The 18,176-nt window shown below is 35.7% G+C and overlaps 8 protein-coding genes across 10 annotated transcripts; 6 read left to right on the top strand and 2 right to left on the bottom strand.

Annotated features, from left to right (window-relative positions):
- Nucleotides 1–572: 572 nt before the first annotated feature.
- On the bottom strand, nt 573–1,533 carry LOC132792501 (proteasome subunit alpha type-6-like). Its single transcript, XM_060801909.1, has 3 exons — nt 1,417–1,533; nt 1,172–1,348; nt 573–1,109 (listed from the first exon to the last, which is right to left on the bottom strand). The coding sequence occupies exons 1-3, from the start codon at nt 1,490–1,492 to the stop codon at nt 628–630; spliced, it is 735 nt and encodes a 244-aa protein (XP_060657892.1). The 5' UTR covers nt 1,493–1,533; the 3' UTR covers nt 573–627.
- On the top strand, nt 1,277–5,719 carry LOC132792500 (sulfotransferase 1E1-like). Its single transcript, XM_060801908.1, has 6 exons — nt 1,277–1,366; nt 4,032–4,350; nt 4,413–4,870; nt 4,926–4,998; nt 5,067–5,282; nt 5,656–5,719. Exons 2-5 carry the CDS (start codon nt 4,082–4,084, stop codon nt 5,200–5,202), a joined length of 936 nt encoding a protein of 311 aa, XP_060657891.1. The 5' UTR covers nt 1,277–1,366; nt 4,032–4,081; the 3' UTR covers nt 5,203–5,282; nt 5,656–5,719.
- On the top strand, nt 1,289–4,079 carry LOC132792499 (sulfotransferase 1E1-like). 2 transcript variants are annotated; one of them, XM_060801907.1, is made up of 6 exons: nt 1,289–1,366; nt 2,166–2,494; nt 2,559–3,016; nt 3,072–3,144; nt 3,205–3,347; nt 4,032–4,079. In XM_060801907.1, the coding sequence occupies exons 2-5, from the start codon at nt 2,226–2,228 to the stop codon at nt 3,338–3,340; spliced, it is 936 nt and encodes a 311-aa protein (XP_060657890.1). In that variant the 5' UTR covers nt 1,289–1,366; nt 2,166–2,225; the 3' UTR covers nt 3,341–3,347; nt 4,032–4,079. The 2 variants fall into 2 exon arrangements, with proteins under 2 accessions (XP_060657890.1, XP_060657889.1); XM_060801906.1 differs by lacking the exon at nt 4,032–4,079 and having other exon boundaries at nt 3,205–3,384.
- Nucleotides 5,720–6,075: 356 nt separating the features above from the next.
- Nucleotides 6,076–7,293, top strand: LOC132789841 (sulfotransferase 1E1-like). Its single transcript, XM_060798132.1, is given in 5 exon segments — nt 6,076–6,344; nt 6,400–6,517; nt 6,519–6,858; nt 6,913–6,985; nt 7,056–7,293. Coding segments are annotated over 5 exon segments (936 nt in total). The 3' UTR covers nt 7,192–7,293.
- A 679-nt stretch (nt 7,294–7,972) lies between these two features.
- On the top strand, nt 7,973–9,194 carry LOC132789840 (sulfotransferase 1E1-like). The gene is made up of 4 exons (XM_060798131.1): nt 7,973–8,293; nt 8,350–8,807; nt 8,862–8,934; nt 8,992–9,194. Exons 1-4 carry the CDS (start codon nt 8,025–8,027, stop codon nt 9,125–9,127), a joined length of 936 nt encoding a protein of 311 aa, XP_060654114.1. The 5' UTR covers nt 7,973–8,024; the 3' UTR covers nt 9,128–9,194.
- Nucleotides 9,195–9,998: 804 nt separating this feature from the next.
- Nucleotides 9,999–15,572, top strand: LOC132788162 (uncharacterized). Its single transcript, XM_060795492.1, has 9 exons — nt 9,999–10,367; nt 10,436–10,893; nt 10,948–11,020; nt 11,095–11,221; nt 11,559–12,132; nt 14,437–14,666; nt 14,741–14,908; nt 14,962–15,044; nt 15,122–15,572. Exons 1-9 carry the CDS (start codon nt 10,024–10,026, stop codon nt 15,210–15,212), a joined length of 2,148 nt encoding a protein of 715 aa, XP_060651475.1. The 5' UTR covers nt 9,999–10,023; the 3' UTR covers nt 15,213–15,572.
- On the bottom strand, nt 11,412–12,434 carry LOC132791148 (protein lethal(2)essential for life). Of its 2 annotated transcripts, none has more exons than XM_060799961.1 (3): nt 12,333–12,434; nt 11,801–12,194; nt 11,412–11,730 (listed from the first exon to the last, which is right to left on the bottom strand). In XM_060799961.1, exons 2-3 carry the CDS (start codon nt 12,192–12,194, stop codon nt 11,555–11,557), a joined length of 570 nt encoding a protein of 189 aa, XP_060655944.1. In that variant the 5' UTR covers nt 12,333–12,434; the 3' UTR covers nt 11,412–11,554. The 2 variants fall into 2 exon arrangements, with proteins under 2 accessions (XP_060655944.1, XP_060655945.1); XM_060799962.1 differs by having other exon boundaries at nt 11,801–12,224; nt 12,333–12,421.
- Nucleotides 15,573–15,838: 266 nt separating the features above from the next.
- Nucleotides 15,839–18,162, top strand: LOC132794500 (peptidyl-alpha-hydroxyglycine alpha-amidating lyase 2). The gene is made up of 7 exons (XM_060804987.1): nt 15,839–16,150; nt 16,221–16,435; nt 16,552–16,750; nt 16,810–16,923; nt 16,981–17,068; nt 17,126–17,225; nt 17,284–18,162. The coding sequence occupies exons 1-7, from the start codon at nt 16,004–16,006 to the stop codon at nt 17,585–17,587; spliced, it is 1,167 nt and encodes a 388-aa protein (XP_060660970.1). The 5' UTR covers nt 15,839–16,003; the 3' UTR covers nt 17,588–18,162.
- Nucleotides 18,163–18,176: the final 14 nt, after the last annotated feature.

Genomic DNA, 18,176 nt, shown 5'->3' with positions numbered 1-18,176 from the left:
CATCAACTTCAAGCAGTAGGTCAAGTAACATCTCAAGCTGCATCAAAATAGTTTATCATTATGGTTTAGTATTGTCTTCTCTCACTTTAGTAATCAGTCAACATCTTAGAATTATAGTTCAACGTATTCTATCTTGTTGATAACGAGCACACGACTTAGGCAGAAATTAAATCTCGTGCCGCCTAGAATAGAAGTAAACATATTCTATTAAAAGTTCAAATAGTCTCCAATCTTTACTCAATTGTTATTCTGATTTATTGCAAGAAAGCAGAGTAGAGACATATTAGCTGTCTACTAGAATACAATTCAAACCACTCTCGTAATCATCTTATTTTTGAGACTATGAGTAAGCGAGGAACAACTTTAATGGAACTTATTTATGTATGTTATAGAATCATTAATAAAACATGTTACACTCGAAAGCATCCTATTACTACTATAAATTCAGATTTCAATAGGAAATAGACTTTAAATTTCTAAGCTATTTCTGCATAATCAAATTAATTTCTTAACTACAAAATTATTTCATATTAAGAAATTGACTTAAAATTTCCATGAACTCTTACAAATTTATATTCTATGCTAAGGATTTATTCTTTTCATGCTTGAGGCTCTTAAGCTTGTAGTTTAATCCTTTTCACTGATTTTAATTAGATGATTTTCGATTTCAGCCTCTTCGAGTATTCGAAATTGCGGATTCCTTTCACTCACAATGCCAATTTCAATGTTATTGGGTTTAATGTCCGCACCCAACACGCTGGATAAGCAATTGATGGCCAATTGTATAGCCTTGTCCTCGGTCAAAGTGTCGTTGTACCACTTTTCCAAGTAACTCTCGGCTTCAATCTTTTTGGCACCCGCAGAGCAAGCCCGAAAGCCACAATAATAGCCAGCCGGATCAGTTTTATAGACACTCGGTCCCCGTTCATCGTCATGTGCTATTAACACCATAATGCAGCCCAGCGGACGCATCTCAGCACTCTGTGTGTGCACCTGATTCAGGTCTGCAATACGTTGACAAAGTATATCGACTGGCATCGGATAACCAAATTTATACTTGAAATTGGCGGCCTCATAACGCGCCCTTTGCACCTGTGCTCGAGAATCCGCTGGGAAAATTCAATCAATGGCAAAGTTTTTTCATAACAGGGCAATAATAATAAAAGTTTACCAATGCGACCGGTCATAACGCATCCAATTTCCGGGGTAATGCTAAACAAATGAGTCACCGACTCGGGCACAACATTTTTGCCCAGCACTTTCTTTTGAGTGGCGACCACAGCACAATCACCGCTTTTTAAGGCCACTGAAGTGACGTTCTCAAGGTTGATTGCATGAAAAGCATACTCTAAGGATTTAAGGAAATGTAAGTAAATAAGTGTAACCAAAAAGTATACTTGGTAAAATACTACAAACCAACTTGATAGAGACGCCCCTCGGGAGAAAATATAGTTATGTGTCTATCAAAACCCGCTGAAGTTCCACGAGACATTGTGATTTATATATAACTATCGACTTACGATTTTTAATTTAAATTTGCATTTTTCAGGCTAGCCTACTTAGTGCGAGGTTCGAGCTCAAAATTTTTTTTACATATCTTTTTTTTTTACTTTACATATCTAATTCGATTTTTTAAAATACATGTGCAAGGCCCATAGCATGTTAACGAATCTAATTGATTGATTGTGATTAACAAATCTTATTTAATAATCTACCATGATCTTTGTTCTATAAACTGCATATCTTATCTTTCCGAGGTATATTACTATACTGGTCTTAGCTGATAGCAAAATAAAAGGCTATTAAGCTAAGTTAATACTCTATAGAATAGAAGAGTGGAAGATCATTTTAGTAATTTATTGTATTTGAGCAGATACAAAAAATGCCAAGTAATTTAAATTTCCATCTTATATTGATTAAACACACTTTTTTTAATGATTTGAATATTTGTTATTTATTGCTTTTGTGGTTTATTAAAATCAGCAGTAAATTTTAAATAAAAATCCCCATTTATGTACAAGCTTGATATTGGAAATGTTAAGATTGGATATAATGTTTGCTATGCAAATGGGAATTCAAATTACTCCCCATTACTTTGAGCACAATCAATTTTTGAGACTTTTGTTTCTACAGAGTCTTTGCGAGTGTACTACTTTATTTTCTAGGAGTCTCAGTTGTTTGTACAGCTTGAATGGCAAGAATCTTGTTCTCAGTAGGCTTTTAAAATGGAATACGAAGAGGTCACGCCGAAGAGCTATCCAGTCAATCTAATTAAAAAAGACTGGACTCAGCGGAAATTATATTATACAAGTCCTGCAAAGTCCATGCCAAATGCAATTTACAATATGGAGGTATTAGATAATGATATTTGGATTGTTACCAATCCTAAAAGTGGGACCACTTGGATTCAGGAACTTGTTTGGCTTCTGATGAATGATTGTAATTTCGAGACAGCACTATCTAAAGATCTGGAATTACGATCGCCGTATTTAGAGTATGTAAATTAATTTATTTATTTGTATAATTAACTACTTATACAAAAAATTCTACGATGACAGATTCGATTTTATGATACACCGTAATGTTGAAAGAGCTTTAAAACCAGTGGAGGAGCTGCCATCTCCTCGTATTATAAAATCGCACCTTTCATTGGCTTTGTTACCCGCTCAACTTTGGCAAAAGAAACCCAAAGTAATCTACGTATTTAGAGATCCTAAAGATGCATGGATTTCTAACTATTATCACTTTGTTAATTTTGGCTTTCAATATGGGAAAACTTTGGAGCAATACATGGACGAATTACTGGAGAAGGAAGCTCCTAAGCGAGATCCAATCCTTCATGCTTTCGAATTTTATCAGCTACGCAATGAACCTTGGGTTTACTACACAAGTTTCAATCTAATGAAGAAAGATCTGAGAAAAGTAATCGACGATTTATGCAAGTTCCTTAATAAGACTGTGACAGAGCAACAAATGGAACGTTTGCTTAAACATTTGTCGTTCGAAGAAATGAAGAGTAAGTGATATGGTATTGTTCTGACACTTTTAACAATCCAACAATTACTATATAGAAAATCCAAAAACCAATCATCGCTGGGAGTATGGTCAAGTACCACATCCTAACAGAGGCAAGGAAGTCCACAAGTAAGCTGTTAATAGAGGGAATTTAGTATGGTTTACTTATCCTACTTGTTAAATTTACAGCTTTATTCGCAGCGGAAAAGTTGGTGGTCATAAAGAAGAACTGAAACCTCAACAGATTGAGAAAGCTGATCGTTTCATAGAGGGAAGACTACAGGCAAATCAAGTCACACTCGAACAACTTTTGTTATTGGAATGATTTCAATGTAATTCAATATTAATTATTCTATGAATACTGTTGACTATATTCAAAAAGTTTAATTTCCGTCATTATAATTTTTGGATAACAAAAATACACTTTTCGTTTCTTTATTTGTTTTTCGCATTTTATTATTTTATATTTCTATTATGTATAACAATTAGAGCTTCTTAGCTCTTCCCGTTGAAACTGTACGTTAGCAGATGCATCACTGAATAAGTCAAGAAATCAATCAAAAATCAATGTTTTAAAAACGAAATATACAATTGTTGATTATATAGTACGAAATATAAATGTAAATATAATCGTTCCCGAAAGTGTTTACAAGCATATCTTATCTTTTTGGCGTACATTATACATATACATATGTGTGTTAAGTACTGGTAATAACTGATAGGAAAATATAAAAGCCCATTAAGTAATTTTCATTAATACTCTACAAAATATAAATGTGGGAAATAAATTGAGTGGTTCTTTAATTATAGTACTTAATCACATATATAAAAAACATCAGTTTAGATAAAAACTTTGCTATGCAACATGAATTTCAACTACTGCCAGTGGAATCAGCACAATTTATTTAGAATTTTTTTTGTATATATGTAGAGTATTTGCAAGTTAGTCGAATCCAACCTTTTATAATACTCAAATTTAATTTTGATATGTGCTTTCTATTTTCTTGTGGTCTCAGTTGTTTGGCAGTTTGAATGGAAGAAGTCTTGTTTTCGGTAGACTTTTAAGATGGAATACGATGAAGTTACGCCGAAGAGCTATCCAGTCAATCTAATTAAGAAAGACTGGACTCAGCGGAAATTATATTTTCGAAGTCCAGCTAAATCTATGCCAGAAGCTATTCACGATATGGAGGTATTAGACGATGATATTTGGGTTATTACGAATCCCAAGAGTGGCACCACTTGGATGCAGGAACTTGTTTGGCTTCTGATGAATGATTGTAACTTCGAGGCAGCACTATCCAAAGATCTGGAATTACGATCGCCATATTTAGAGTATGTTAATAAAATTTACTTTGAATTTCATATATGTATATAATACTAATATATGCTGACAGATTTGACTATTTGATGCACCACGATGTTGAAAGAGCATTGAAGCCAGTGCAGGACCTCGCATCTCCTCGTATTATAAAAGCTCACCACTCTCTTGGATTGTTGCCCGCTCAACTTTGGCAAAAGAAACCCAAAGTAATCTACGTGTTTCGGGATCCTAAAGATACATGGATATCAAGCTATTATCACTTTGTTAATTTTGGCTTTCAATATGGAAAAACATTGGAACAATATATTGACGAGGTACTGGAGAAGGAAGCTCCTAAACGAGATCCCATTCTCCATGCCTTCGAGTTTTATCAGCTACGCAATGAACCTTGGGTTTACTACACAAGTTTCAATCAAATGAAGAATGATCTGAGAAAAGTAATCGACGATTTATGCAAGTTCCTTAATAAGACTGTGACAGAGCAACAAATGAAACTTTTGCTTAAACATTTGTCGTTCGAAGAAATGAAGAGTAAGTAGTATGGTTTAATTCTGTCGTTTTTAAAATTCAAACAATTTTCACATAGAAAATCCAACAACAAATCATCGCTGGGAGTATGCTCAAGTACAACATCCTAACAGAGGAAAAGAAGTACATAAGTAAGTTATAAATAGGAAAACTCATGGGAATAATACTCGATTTACTATCCTACTTGTTGAATTTCTAGTTTCATTCGTTGCGGAAAAATTGGTGGACATAAAGAAGAGATGAAACCTGAACAGATTGAGAAAGCTGATCGACTTATAACGGAAAGACTGCAGGCAAATGAAATTACACTCGAACAGCTTTTGTTATTAAATTAATTTGTATTTAATTTATTTTATATTATTGAATAAACCCTGTGAGGTTCATTAATAAACTATTGTTCTGCATTTAAATTAAAGTTAAGTATTTCAATACAAATTTTCAATCTTCATAATATTTTACTAAGAAGAATACAACGTTTGATTCTTAAATTTTCTTCGTATTTTATAATTTAAAATTTCACAAACTGTTGTGTGTAAAAGTTAAGATATTCGAGAAAGTATTTGGTGATTTTTCATTTTCCTAAAACCATCAAATATAGAGAAAAAATTTGTCTTTCACTGGTTCTATTTTATTGTTAAAATAAACTTTACTGTATTTATTCCTCAGTATGTTTTTTTATTTCGTTATCTAATTTGATGACCCCCCACGATAGAAATTCTTATAGGCTAATTTTATAAAATTTAAACATTCATGTAATCGCACTAATATGTTTAATCTTATCTTTCTAGGGCACATACGAAAGCAGGCTTCGCAACTGATAGCAAAATACAAACTCATTAAGTATTTCTAATTTAATACTCTACAAAATTAAAGAGTGGAATATAAATTAAGTGGAATTTAATGGACATTTAATTATACTATTTAAACATGCGCTTATGATAAATGTTTGTTTATTTATTATTTTGAAAAATTAAATTTAGTTTAGTCCAATTTTTTTTATTATGGTTTTATTGGGTTCACAATTTTTACGAAGTCATGTCGTGCAACAAAAATGTTCATTAAAAATGTTTCTTTTGTTCCCAATGTATTTTTAAAGCAGTCTTTTATTTGTGTAGAGTATCTATTAATTTGAATCTAATTTTTGCTTGTATTCTCTGTACATTGAGAGCTGAGGTGGGCACAATCTTGTTTTTTAGTATACTTCCAAAATGCAATACGAAGAGGTCACGCCGAAGAGCTATCCAGTCAACCTAATTCAGAAAGACTGGACTAAACGAAAATTATACTTTAGAAGTCCTGCAAAATTACTGCCAGCTGCGATTCACGATATGGAGGTATTCGAAGATGATGTTTGGATTGTCACCAATCCTAAAAGTGGCACCACTTGGATGCAGGAACTTGTTTGGCTTCTGATGAATGATTGTAACTTCGAGGCAGCACTATCCAAAGATCAGGAATTACGTTCGCCATTTTTAGAGTATGTAAATTATATTCATAAATTATTTTATACATGCAAATAATCTGTAAGGCAGATTCGATTATATTATGCACCGGGATGTTGGAAGAGCATTACAACCAGTGCAGGAGCTGGCATCTCCTCGTATTATAAAATCTCACCTTCAGCTGGCTTTTTTGCCCGCTCAACTTTGGCGAAAAAAAACCGAAAGTCATTTACGTCTTTCGCGATCCCAAGGATGCTTGGATATCAAGCTATTATCATGGCGTTACTATTGGTTTGAGATATGGTCAAACATTGGAACAATACATAAGCGACGTACTGGAAAAAGAAGCCGTTCAGAGAGATCCAATTCTCCACGCCATGGAGTTTTATCAGCTACGAAATGAGCCTTGGGTTTACTACACAAGTTTCAATCGAATGAAGCAAGATCTGAGAAAAATAATCGAAGACCTATGCAAGTTCCTTAATAAGACTGTGACAGAGCAACAAATGGAACGTTTGCTAAAGCATTTATCTTTCGAGGAAATGAAAAGTAAGTGGAATAGCTGAAATTATTTTTATTACTGTGAATTCAATTTCGATACAGAAAATCCGACAACGAATCATCACTGGGAATATGCTCAAACACATCTCCCAAACCGAGGCAAAGAAGTCTACAAGTAAGCTGTTATTATAAAAGGGATCGTAAAATCAAGTATGCCTAACTTTTCTGACTTATTGATTTTCCAGTTTCACACGCAGCGGAAAAATTGGTGGGTATAAAGAAGAGATGAAACCTGAACAGATCGAGAAAGTTAATCGCTTCATAACGGAGAGTCTGCAGGCAAATGAAGTTACACTCGAACAACTTTTATTATTGGAATAATTTTAACACAATTCAGTTATGAAATTAAATTAGGGTTAACTATTTCAAATAAAGTTGATTTTTATTCTTTATAATCTATTGACAAATTAAAATTTCGTAATGTGTCAAGACTAAAAATTACAGATAGTCAAGAAAAACGTTGAAGATTTTTCCATTTAATATGTTCAAAAAACCCTGAAATCTACCAAAAATGTTTTTTTCTCAGCAAACTCATTTATTTTATAATCCAATCTCCCATGATTCTTGTTTTTATAACTTCATTTTATATAGCTTAAACTTATGTACATGTAATCGTTGCCATATGTGCTTATCTTATCATTCTACGCCACATATAAAAGCAGAGTTCGCAACTGATAGCAAAATACAAGCTCATTAAGTAGTGCTGATTAATACTCTGAAAAATAAGAGAGTGGGAGATAAATTTAATTAAATTTAATCGATATTTTATTATACAATGAAATTATTTGTTTAATAATTATATTTACCATTTTATATTAGATTTGCAAGATTCCTTAAAAATTGTAAATATTTCATATTTATCAACTCATTATGGTTTCATTGCGGTTATCTACAATTTTTATAAAGACATAGGGTAGTGTCATACAATAAAAATTAACAATAGAGAATGCTTCTTATTCTGTTGATATCAGCACAATGTATTATTTAAGCATTCCTCCATATGGGAAGAGTATCTAGAAGTTGGATTGATCCAACGTTCAAGCATTCTCGAATCAAGCGTTGATATGAGCTTTCTCTTTGTTTGTGGTCTCAGTCGTTAGCAGTCGAAGAGGAAATCGTCTTATTTTTCTGCGAAACATCAGTCAACTTTAAAAATGCAGTACGAGCAGGTCACACCGAAGAGCTATCCAGTTAATTTAATAGATAAAGACTGGACTCAGCGGAAATTATATTTTAGTAGTCCTGCAAAGTCCATGCCAGATGTGGTTCACGATATGAAGATATTAAATGATGATGTATGGATTGTAACCAATCCAAAATGCGGCACCACTTGGATGCAAGAACTTGTTTGGCTGCTGATGAATGATTGTAATTTCGAGGCAGCACTATCCAAAGATCTGGAATTACGTTCCCCATTTCTGGAGTATGTAAAATATTTTTATGAAGCAATTCTTATTCATATTAAATCCCATATGACAGATTCGATTATTTGATACACCGTGATGTTGACAGAGCATTAAAGCCAGTTCAGAATCTGTCATCTCCTCGAGTTATAAAATCTCACCTTCAGCTGGCTTTGTTACCCGCTCAACTTTGGGAAAAGAAAGCCAAATTAATCTACGTCTTTCGAGATCCTAAAGATGCTTGGATATCTGGGTATTATCACGGTGTTACAATTGGCTTTCGATATGGTACAACATTGGAGCAGTACATGAACGACTTACTAAAGTCGGAAGCCGCTAAAAGAGATCCTGTTCTTCATGCTATTGAATTTTATCAACTACGCAATGAACCTTGGGTTTACTACACAAGTTTCAATCGAATGAAGCTAGATCTAAGGAAAGTAATCGAAGATTTATGCAAGTTTCTGAACAAGACTGTGACAGAGCAACAAATGGAACGTTTGCTAAAGCATTTATCATTCGAGGAAATGAAAAGTAAGTAAGAGAGTTTTAGTTGTTTTTATCACTTTTACAACAATTTTTACATAGAGAATCCGACAACGAATCATCACTGGGAGTATGCTCAAACACATCACCAGAACAGGGGCAAAGAAGTGCACAAGTAAGTTGTTTATTAAAGAAGGAAAATCAAATATGGTATTCCTCTCTGACCTTGCAGTTTCACACGCAGCGGAAAAATTGGTGGGCACAAGGATGAGCTGAAACCAGAACAAGTCGAAAAAGCTGATCACTTCATAACAGAAAGACTACAGGCAAATCAAGTCACACTCGAACAACTTTTGTTAATAGACTAATTTATCATTAAAGTCATTAAATTTGGGAACTCAATTAAATTTCTGAATAAAAGTGCGTTTTAAATTATATTGACTTATGCTTATATTTAACATATATATTTCAAGGAAATACGCAAAAGGTTAGGTAGAGTGGAAATTTTCAAAGTCCATAAAAAATAAAGTGGTAATACATTTTGTAAACGATCTTGTGGACAAGTTATAGCCTTACAGTTCTTTCTATATAGGCTATGCGATAATGGTTCTATCAGTAAGGAAGTCATTTATGTAAATGCACTTAATGTCATTACCAAGATAAGGAATGCGACATTTATTATATTTACATTGAGAAAAAAAAAAACGCCAAACACAAAAAGTTGACTTAAAGTTTAACTATTTTCGCTCTGTTCGTGTAAGGCCGCTTTAGAGTAATTTTATATATCATTAAAAAAAAACAATAAAAAATAATTTGAATAGACGAAAACTAAAAGTTTTGTTACTACCTTTTTGTAAATTCAAACTTCCAACGATTTAGGAAAATCAAAACACTGAGAGCATTTGAGAGCTTGGAGATAAGCGTTGAGAGCGCCTGCATAAAAGAGAGAGCGAATCGTTAGAGTATTTGTGTAAAGCTAAAGTAGCTCACGAATTAAATGTAACTGAAACATGTTCCTTGTTTACTCCCAACAAAAAGAATTACTCCCTACATAAATAAAACAAACACTGTATAAATCATGTGCATAAAAAAAATTTTTATTTTTTTATTGATAAACATTAATTGTTTTGTTTTCTTCTAATTTGATAATATCGATTAATAACTTCATAATGCATCTTTAAAGTTTTATAAGGAGTAGAGTATCTAGTAGTTGGATTAATGTAAAGTTCGTTAGTTCTCGAATAAAGCGTTTATATTATATTATATGTATGAGCGCCCTCTTTGTTATCGCATTCGCTTACAGTCGTATTTTACTAAGACACTTCAGTTGACTTCAGACATGAATTTCGATCAGTTCACACCGAAAAGCTATCCAGTTAATTTAATAGATAAAGACTGGACTCAGCGCAAATTATATTTTTTAAGTCCAGCTAAATCTGTGCCCGATGCGATTCACGATATGGAGGTATTCGAAGATGATGTTTGGATTGTCACCAATCCTAAAAGTGGCACCACTTGGATGCAGGAACTTGTTTGGCTTCTGATGAATGATTGTAATTTCGAGGCAGCACTCACTAAAGATCTGGAATTACGATCGCCATATTTAGAGTATGTAAATAATATTTATGTAACAATTCTTATATATACAAATAATGACAAATAATATATAATGATAGATTTGATTATATGATGCACCGCGATGTTGAAAGAGCTCTAAAGCCTGTACAGGAGCTGGAATCCCCCCGTATTATAAAATCGCATCTTTCACTGGGCTTGTTGCCCGCTCAACTTTGGCAAAATAAAGCAAAAGTAATCTACGTGTTTCGAGATCCAAAAGATGCTTGGATATCTGGCTATTATCACGGTGTTACTATTGGTTTTGGATATGGTACAACATTAGAGCAATACATGGACGAATTATTAGAGAAGGAAGCCGCTAGAAGAGATCCAGTTCTTCATGCCTATGAGTTTTATCAGATACGCAATGAACCTTGGGTTTACTACACAAGTTTCAATCGAATGAAGCAAGATCTGAGGAAAGTAATCGACGATTTATGCAAGTTTCTGAACAAGACTGTGACAGAGCAACAAATGGAACGTTTGCTAAAGCATTTATCATTTGAGAAAATGAAAAGTAAGTAAGAGAGTTATAGTTGTTTTTATCACTTGTACAACAATTTTCACATAGAGAATCCGACAACGAATCATCACTGGGAGTATGCTCAAACACATCATCCGAACAAAGGCAAAGAAGTCCACAAGTAAGTTTTTTCTATCAAATGGACGGGGAAATCAAGTTTGGTGCAGATAAGTATCTGACTTGTTGACTTTCCAGTTTCACACGCAGCGGAAAAGTTGGTGGGCATAAAGAAGAACTGAAACCTGAACAAATCGAAAAAGCTGATCATTTTATAGTGGAAAGACTGGAGGCAAATCAAGTCACACTCGAACAACTTTTGTTATTGGATTAATCTCAATTATTGGACTAATCTCAATTATTGGACTAATCTCAATAAGATTTTCAATATTACTTTATAATGTCTTTTACATATATCCCTTGATAGTTATTAAAATTATTCATTCTCAATAAATTCTCAGGTGTTCATTTAAATGTGTAAACAAATAATCAAAAAGATTGAATGAATAACAATATAAATTTGTATATTCGTATATTATGTAAAAAATTCAAATATAATATTATAGATTATATGATACAATACTAACTAGTTCTCAAATCGGTATAAAAAATTCAGTTTTATCGAGAGGCTTTTAAGAAAGCTAGATCTCTGTGGCATTTAGGGAGTTGTGGTTTCCACCTTCTTGGCATTATCCTCCTTGGAAGAGGGGCCAGTCTGTGTGATCTGCACCAGGCGCTCAGTTGGAGGCGGAGGCAGTTTCTTCATGGGAGCTGTGATGGTCAACAGACCATCGGAGGACAGCGATGAGGTGACTGAATCTGGATTGACATCACCTGATCAAGAAAAGCAAACAGAATTGTTAGCAAAGGATTTTCGAAGACGAGAAAATATCTCGTTACGCACTGGGAAGCTGGTAACGTCTGGAGAATTGACGGGAGACAAAGCCATGCTCGTCCTGCTTCTCCTCATGCTTGCCCTCGACAATGACAAATCTGTCCGCAACCTTGACGGTAATCTCGTTGGGGGAGAACTGCTGCACATCCAGAATAACCTCGAATTTCTCGCTATCAATGTTCAGCGTGGAGCCAGACTCCTGCTTCTGCAGGCTGTTGGCCGATCGCTGCCATGGACGCAGATAACCAGAGCGCAGAACTGTGGGGCGAGAGTTCCAGACGGACGACAAGAGATCGTCACGCTTCAGACCCTGTCCAAAGTGCTGATCCAAGAGGCGCGAGGTGCGCATTGGAAAGTCGAGCTCATCCCACCAGTCACGGAACATAAGAGGAACAACGGACATCTACGATGCGAAAGAACGAAAGAAACAAAGCTAATGGCAATTAATGCACATCACATCAGTTAGTTGATTGTTCGATCATTTCAAAGAGCACAATGATCAATATATATATGAATTTATTTGCTGCCAAGGATTTCGTACCTTTGCTATTTAATCACGGATTGATCACACACACAGAATTAAACTCTTTGATTTTTCACGTCTTTCTCGATTCGCGGCTGAAACGTTTTTGTGCAGCTTTCTGAAAATTTGGCCGATTTTATACCAGAATCACACTGTTTACATCTTCGATGGGCTAAAAATATGAAAATGTGTTTGCCATCTAATTTTAGCCAATCGTCATCCATTTGAGTTGGCTCCCACAAGCAGTATTTAACTTATACATGTTTCTATAGCTAGCATATGAATGTATAAATCTTATTTCCCGCTATGATATAAACACAAAAAGAATACACTAAGTGTTGTTAATGATTATTTTGTATATATTTTGAATATTAACAAAGTTTAAACTGATGACATTTTGACTGATATGTTAAAATTAGATAATTTTTGTTATTTAGGAAATAATTTAAAAAAATCGACTAAGAGTGTTCACTCTTCGTATACTTGATTTTGCAACGTTATTACTTATTTGTTATTTTGTTTATTTTTGGGGAAGACACCGACGCGCGCTATGACGCCTATGCATGGAAAATTCTATACATTCTAAATGATCTGCAGACCATTTGCAAAAATAGTGTGTAGAGCCAAAGTATTTTGTCCGTCTCTTGCATGCAAATTTAATCCAAAATAACCATAAACATACTTTTGGAATCTTTTGAATATGTGCAAAACCAAATGGTGTGCAAAATCATATGCCAGACACAAATCTTTGCGAATTGCGTTTGCATTATTGTCCAAAAATGTTTGTAGATGTTTTTGCTGTGTACTTTATGAGTATGGAGGCAATAAAGTCTTGGAACTTGCCAGAAATTATAGTACCACATTTATATATATATATAAATGTATTTATATGTTTGTTGTTTTGATTTTTTGTTTTTCTTTTCGAAAGAAGCACCTTACTTTGTGCTCATATGTAGGCGGTCTTATGTTCGTTTTCAACCTGTTGAAATTTTTGATGGCACATATTAAAATACTTTGGCTAATAAATGAGTTTCCAAACTATTTTAGGCATCCGCCTGCTGAGTCATGGCGCGTCTCTTTGGCTCAGACAATCCCTGTGACGTACGAATGCAAAATATGCCACAGATGTGGTTTTTTATTAAAATTATAAAAAAAAGAAAGTATTTTAAATTGACTTTAAATTCATGAGCATTGTAGACGAGGTTAAGGCATGATTATAAATTATCTCGAATTTTCTACTGTCAAGCAATTTATACTATTTAGGAATACATTGCTTAATTGTTTCTAAATTTTTTCTTATTTGCGAAAAGTCAACTTAAACTTGTTTGCTGTATATATTCGACTATTGGGAAAAATGAGAAGCTGGAATTGGAGCTTAGAAAATAAGCATAGCATACTTATCGGAGCCATTAACTTGCAATCAAATTTTGTATATTTTTTTAAAATTTTTATTAATATTTTCCTGGGTTGTTTGGTAGTCAAAAGATGAACAATGTATTTACACGTTATTGTATTGTAAGAATTAACAGCCTTAAAAAACACCCTGTTTACTCATAATGCAGCTGAAGCTTAAAAATGGGTCAAAAGCTAAACATAAGCACTATGGGGCATAGTAAAATTTTTTTGGCACTTAGGCATTACTAGATATTATGTGGAATAAAAACAAAGTTTGATTGTGTAATTTGTATGTTTTGTTTTCAATTTTTTAACCCCTCTCAAATATATATAGATATATATATAATATATATTAACAATACTATTGACATCAAGCTTATATAAAAATTTGAATCGAAAAAATGAAATGAAGCACAAAACTTTCATTTAGTAACTAAACTAAATGTATGTCGATTATGAGGACTATATATTAACTCAATATTAATTCATACATTAGTTAAGTTATTTATTTATTATCATCTGTAAACCTAACTTACTTTTACATTCAAGAAAATTGTATGTTAGACTAGCAATAAATTCGAGATAACTTAATACTAGTAAACTAAAATGGCTAATAAATTTCCAAAGATCTGTCTTTACTCCATAGTGCAGTGACGCAAATCGGAGACTGTGTGTACCGACGAAATTTGACCGACAGCCGACGCCCAACAGTAGGCCAAAGCCAAAGCCCAAAAAAAGGAAGCACTCGTCACAGGACATGCATTCGTGTCTCGGCATCGTCATCTGAAACTCTCTCTCTCTCTCTCGGTCTCTGTGTTTGTGTGTGGGAGAGTGCGTGTGGCATCGGCATCGGCAGCGGCTGTGATTGTGGCAGTGGCAGAGCGTCATGTGATACGCGAAACTGGCTGCGAAAACATAACAAAAACAGCAATTACGAAACGCAACGCAATGCAAAAGGTGCCACAAAATCAAAAAAAATGTTTAATGTATTGTGCATATATTTCTTATTGTTTTGTGTTGCACGCTTTTAGGCGCTGCCCGTGACAGACTTGTCCCTGCCCCGAACTGGAGTTGGACGCTGCTGGCTGCTCGTGCTCGTCGTGCTGATGGCGTTGACAACGCCGCTGCATGCCAATGGTGCTGATGGGCATCTGACCAAGCGCTACTCGGACCAGAGTGTGCACGGTTATATGACTGAGGTAAGGTCATTTTTTATTAGCCGAATGCTATTGCTAATCTTTGATCCTTATAGCGCACTTGCTGGTGGAATGAAGTCTGCAAGGAGGAGTTCCAAAATCTATTTCGTTGCAAGTGTCCACAGTTCTCGTATTGCCGGTAAGTCGACACCCAGCCAGCTGATAGCTGACAACATGTGAAAATCCTGCTTATCGAGTGTTGTGTTGTGTTTGAAGCTCGCCGGGACGATATTATAATGCCTACTGCTCTATGACGGATACCGGATATATTTGGACTCAACTGGCGATGGGCCCCGTCGAGCGCTGAGCGTGTGACGTCAAACATATCGCAGTAACAGCAACAACAACAATACCAACGGCAGAGGCAGCAGTAACCCAAACACTGCCTGCTGATAGTATGCAACCATTACCCAAGTGGCCTCCAACCTAATGTTCTAAAAACTATCGCAAATGCTAATTGGTTTTTAATCACAATTCAAACAGTTAACCGAGGCTCCTCAAATGACAATATAAAAGACATCTAGCTGGATCTAGTTTATAATGTCGATTGTGGAGACTCCCCCTAAATGTAGTCAAAACAAATAACAAATATTCACACGCTTTGTATTTGTGTGCGTATATCTCTTGGATTCTTTTTTGTTTTTCGATTTGTATGCCCAATAAAAAATCGAACTTTTCATTATAAAAAAAATCAAAATCTGTGCAACTGTTGTTAGACTTTTAGCAGTCAGTATGCGAGTCATGGAAAATCGATAAACAGCTTTTCAATCTGCAGACTGTGAGTTGGTGTGCGTGTGCACAGTGACATCTAACATGCAACAATTAAAAGGAACATACAATTCACACCTGTTTCGACAGCATTGAACCACTGTGCGTACGAAGCGCATGCGTTTGCAATGAAAGCGAAAAGCGTAGGTGCTGTGCGTGTATTAACCATTGGCCCAGAGCCAGTTCAGTTATTGCCAGCTCAACATATAGACAACTCCAACAGATGTTAAGGCTGCCAGCCAAGAAAATCGACTACAACAAAACAAATTGAGCCAAAAGTGCAGCAAAGTGCAGGTTACAAATTCACGACAGTTGAAAGCTCAGCTTAGAATGCGACGTCTTTTTGTTGTGGCTCTGATGGCGCTCTCCATGTGTGCTTTGCACACCGTCGATGCCAACCACCTGCCAGATGCAGCCTTAAACATCAACGAGCGCTTCTTTGACGAGGTCAGGGAGCTCATCAAGCGTCGCATGGAGGTAAGTTCACACACATCGCTTGTGTTTTATCCCCTCTGACTGACTTTCATTGGATTTTTCGCGAGCGCAGAGCAAGCCGATGCCTTTGGCGGGCGATGAATTGGCGCTGCAGAATCAACGCAGCTACGACAATGTGCCAATACCAGCTGCGAGTGTTCCAGTGCCTGTGCTCGTCGAGAATTGGCCCACCGATCAGCATAGCTTTGGCCAGGTCACAGCCGTCTCTGTGGATCCCGAGGGCAATCCAGTGATTTTCCATCGTGCTGACCGCTATTGGGATGTAAAGTAGGTCAACAGCTGCTGCTGTCCAGTAACAAGTGTTTCCCCTACGTCATTCGCAACAGTGTGTGGAGTGTGTGTATATCAAAATTGATTGCGCATTTTTTATTTGGCACTTGCAGCACCTTCAATGAGAGCAACATCTACTATCTCATCGAGTATGGACCCATTAAGGAGAAGACCATTTATGTGCTGGATCCCAAGACGGGTGCCATCAAGTCCGGCTGGGGTTCGGATATGTTCTATATGCCACACGGCATGACCATCGATGGTCATGGCAATTACTGGATCACCGATGTGGCCATGCATCAAGCCTTTAAGGTTTGTCCTAAATATGTTTTAATATATCATTATGTTATTTACTTTTGTGACAACCATAGTTCAGACCATTTGAGAGCAAGCCGCAGCTGGTGATTGGCAAACGTTTCCGACCTGGAGCCACGTTGAAGCATCTGTGCAAGCCAACGTCCATTGCGGTTGCCACAACGGGCGAGGTGCGTTAGATAACTAATTAATTTAGTTTAATTTAATTACTCTCCTTCATTTTTCAGTTCTTTATTGCTGACGGTTACTGCAACAGTCGCATTCTCAAGTTCAATGCCGCTGGCAAACTGTTGCGCAGCATTCCCCAGCCACCCGGTGCGTATACGTAATGTGGTGTATAATGAAACGGCTTACTAATGTAGACTCTTGCAGAATTCCTCTCGTTGCAGGTGCCACACGCAATTACACTGCTGGAACACTTGGACTTGCTCTGCATTGCTGATCGTGAAAACATGCGCGTAGTTTGCCCCAAGTGAGCTTGAAAGTTTATATATTAAGTATACGTTTTAAAAACATAAAATTATTTGTAGAGCTGGTCTGAAGTCTTCGCATGGCGAGGGACAGCCGGCAGCCACCATCCAGGAACCTGATCTGGGACGTGTGTTTGGTGTCAGTGGCTATGGCGATATTGTGTTTGCCGTTAATGGACCAACTTCGATGTTGCCAGTGCGTGGCTTCACCATTGATCCCCGTTCCGAGACGATTATTGGGCATTGGGGCGAGTTCAAGAATCCACACTCGATTGCGGTCAGCGTAAATGGTTCGGCACTGTATGTGACGGAAACGGGCACCAATCACCAGACGAATCGTGTTTGGAAATACGTTCTGGCTTGAGGTCTTGACGATATCAGAGAACAAACGCGCACATCCACAACTCCAAAGGCACTTCCATATATGCGAGTGAGTCGACGCCAAGCATATCCCAATTGAAATCGTGAATAGTATGAATAACTATACCAGCTGAATACATATTGCAAATATGCTCTCTGCATCATAATACGAAGGGGGCATTTAGTAAGTACATCTTCTTATAGAGAACCAAAACCATAAACACACCAATAGTGAAACAGGAATATATCAAATTTTTATGATTAAATGATGATCAATAGTAGTTAAATTATTAATGTACAATATTTAAGTATGTAAATGGCTTAAACAAACAATTACCACAACAAACATAACCTCAAAATTTATGTTTTTTGCACTGTAATGAGCATAATGGGAATTACAAAGCAGCTTAAAACTAATAATATAACCATCAAAATGCAAACAGAGACGTATAATACATACATTAACTAGGCACTTCGGGAGTATTTACCAAATGCGCATCCATAAATAATGCATATATTCTATATATATATATAAATATTTACTATCTAACACTATGTATAATATTGTAACCTGCACAAAACACATTCGATTA

Source organism: Drosophila nasuta, chromosome 3 (assembly GCF_023558535.2).
Source record: "Drosophila nasuta strain 15112-1781.00 chromosome 3, ASM2355853v1, whole genome shotgun sequence".
In the NCBI taxonomy this organism is placed as follows: Eukaryota; Metazoa; Arthropoda; class Insecta; order Diptera; family Drosophilidae; genus Drosophila; species Drosophila nasuta.
The sequence above is the reverse complement of the archived record's forward strand: the minus strand, read 5'-3'. Positions and strand labels throughout refer to the sequence as shown.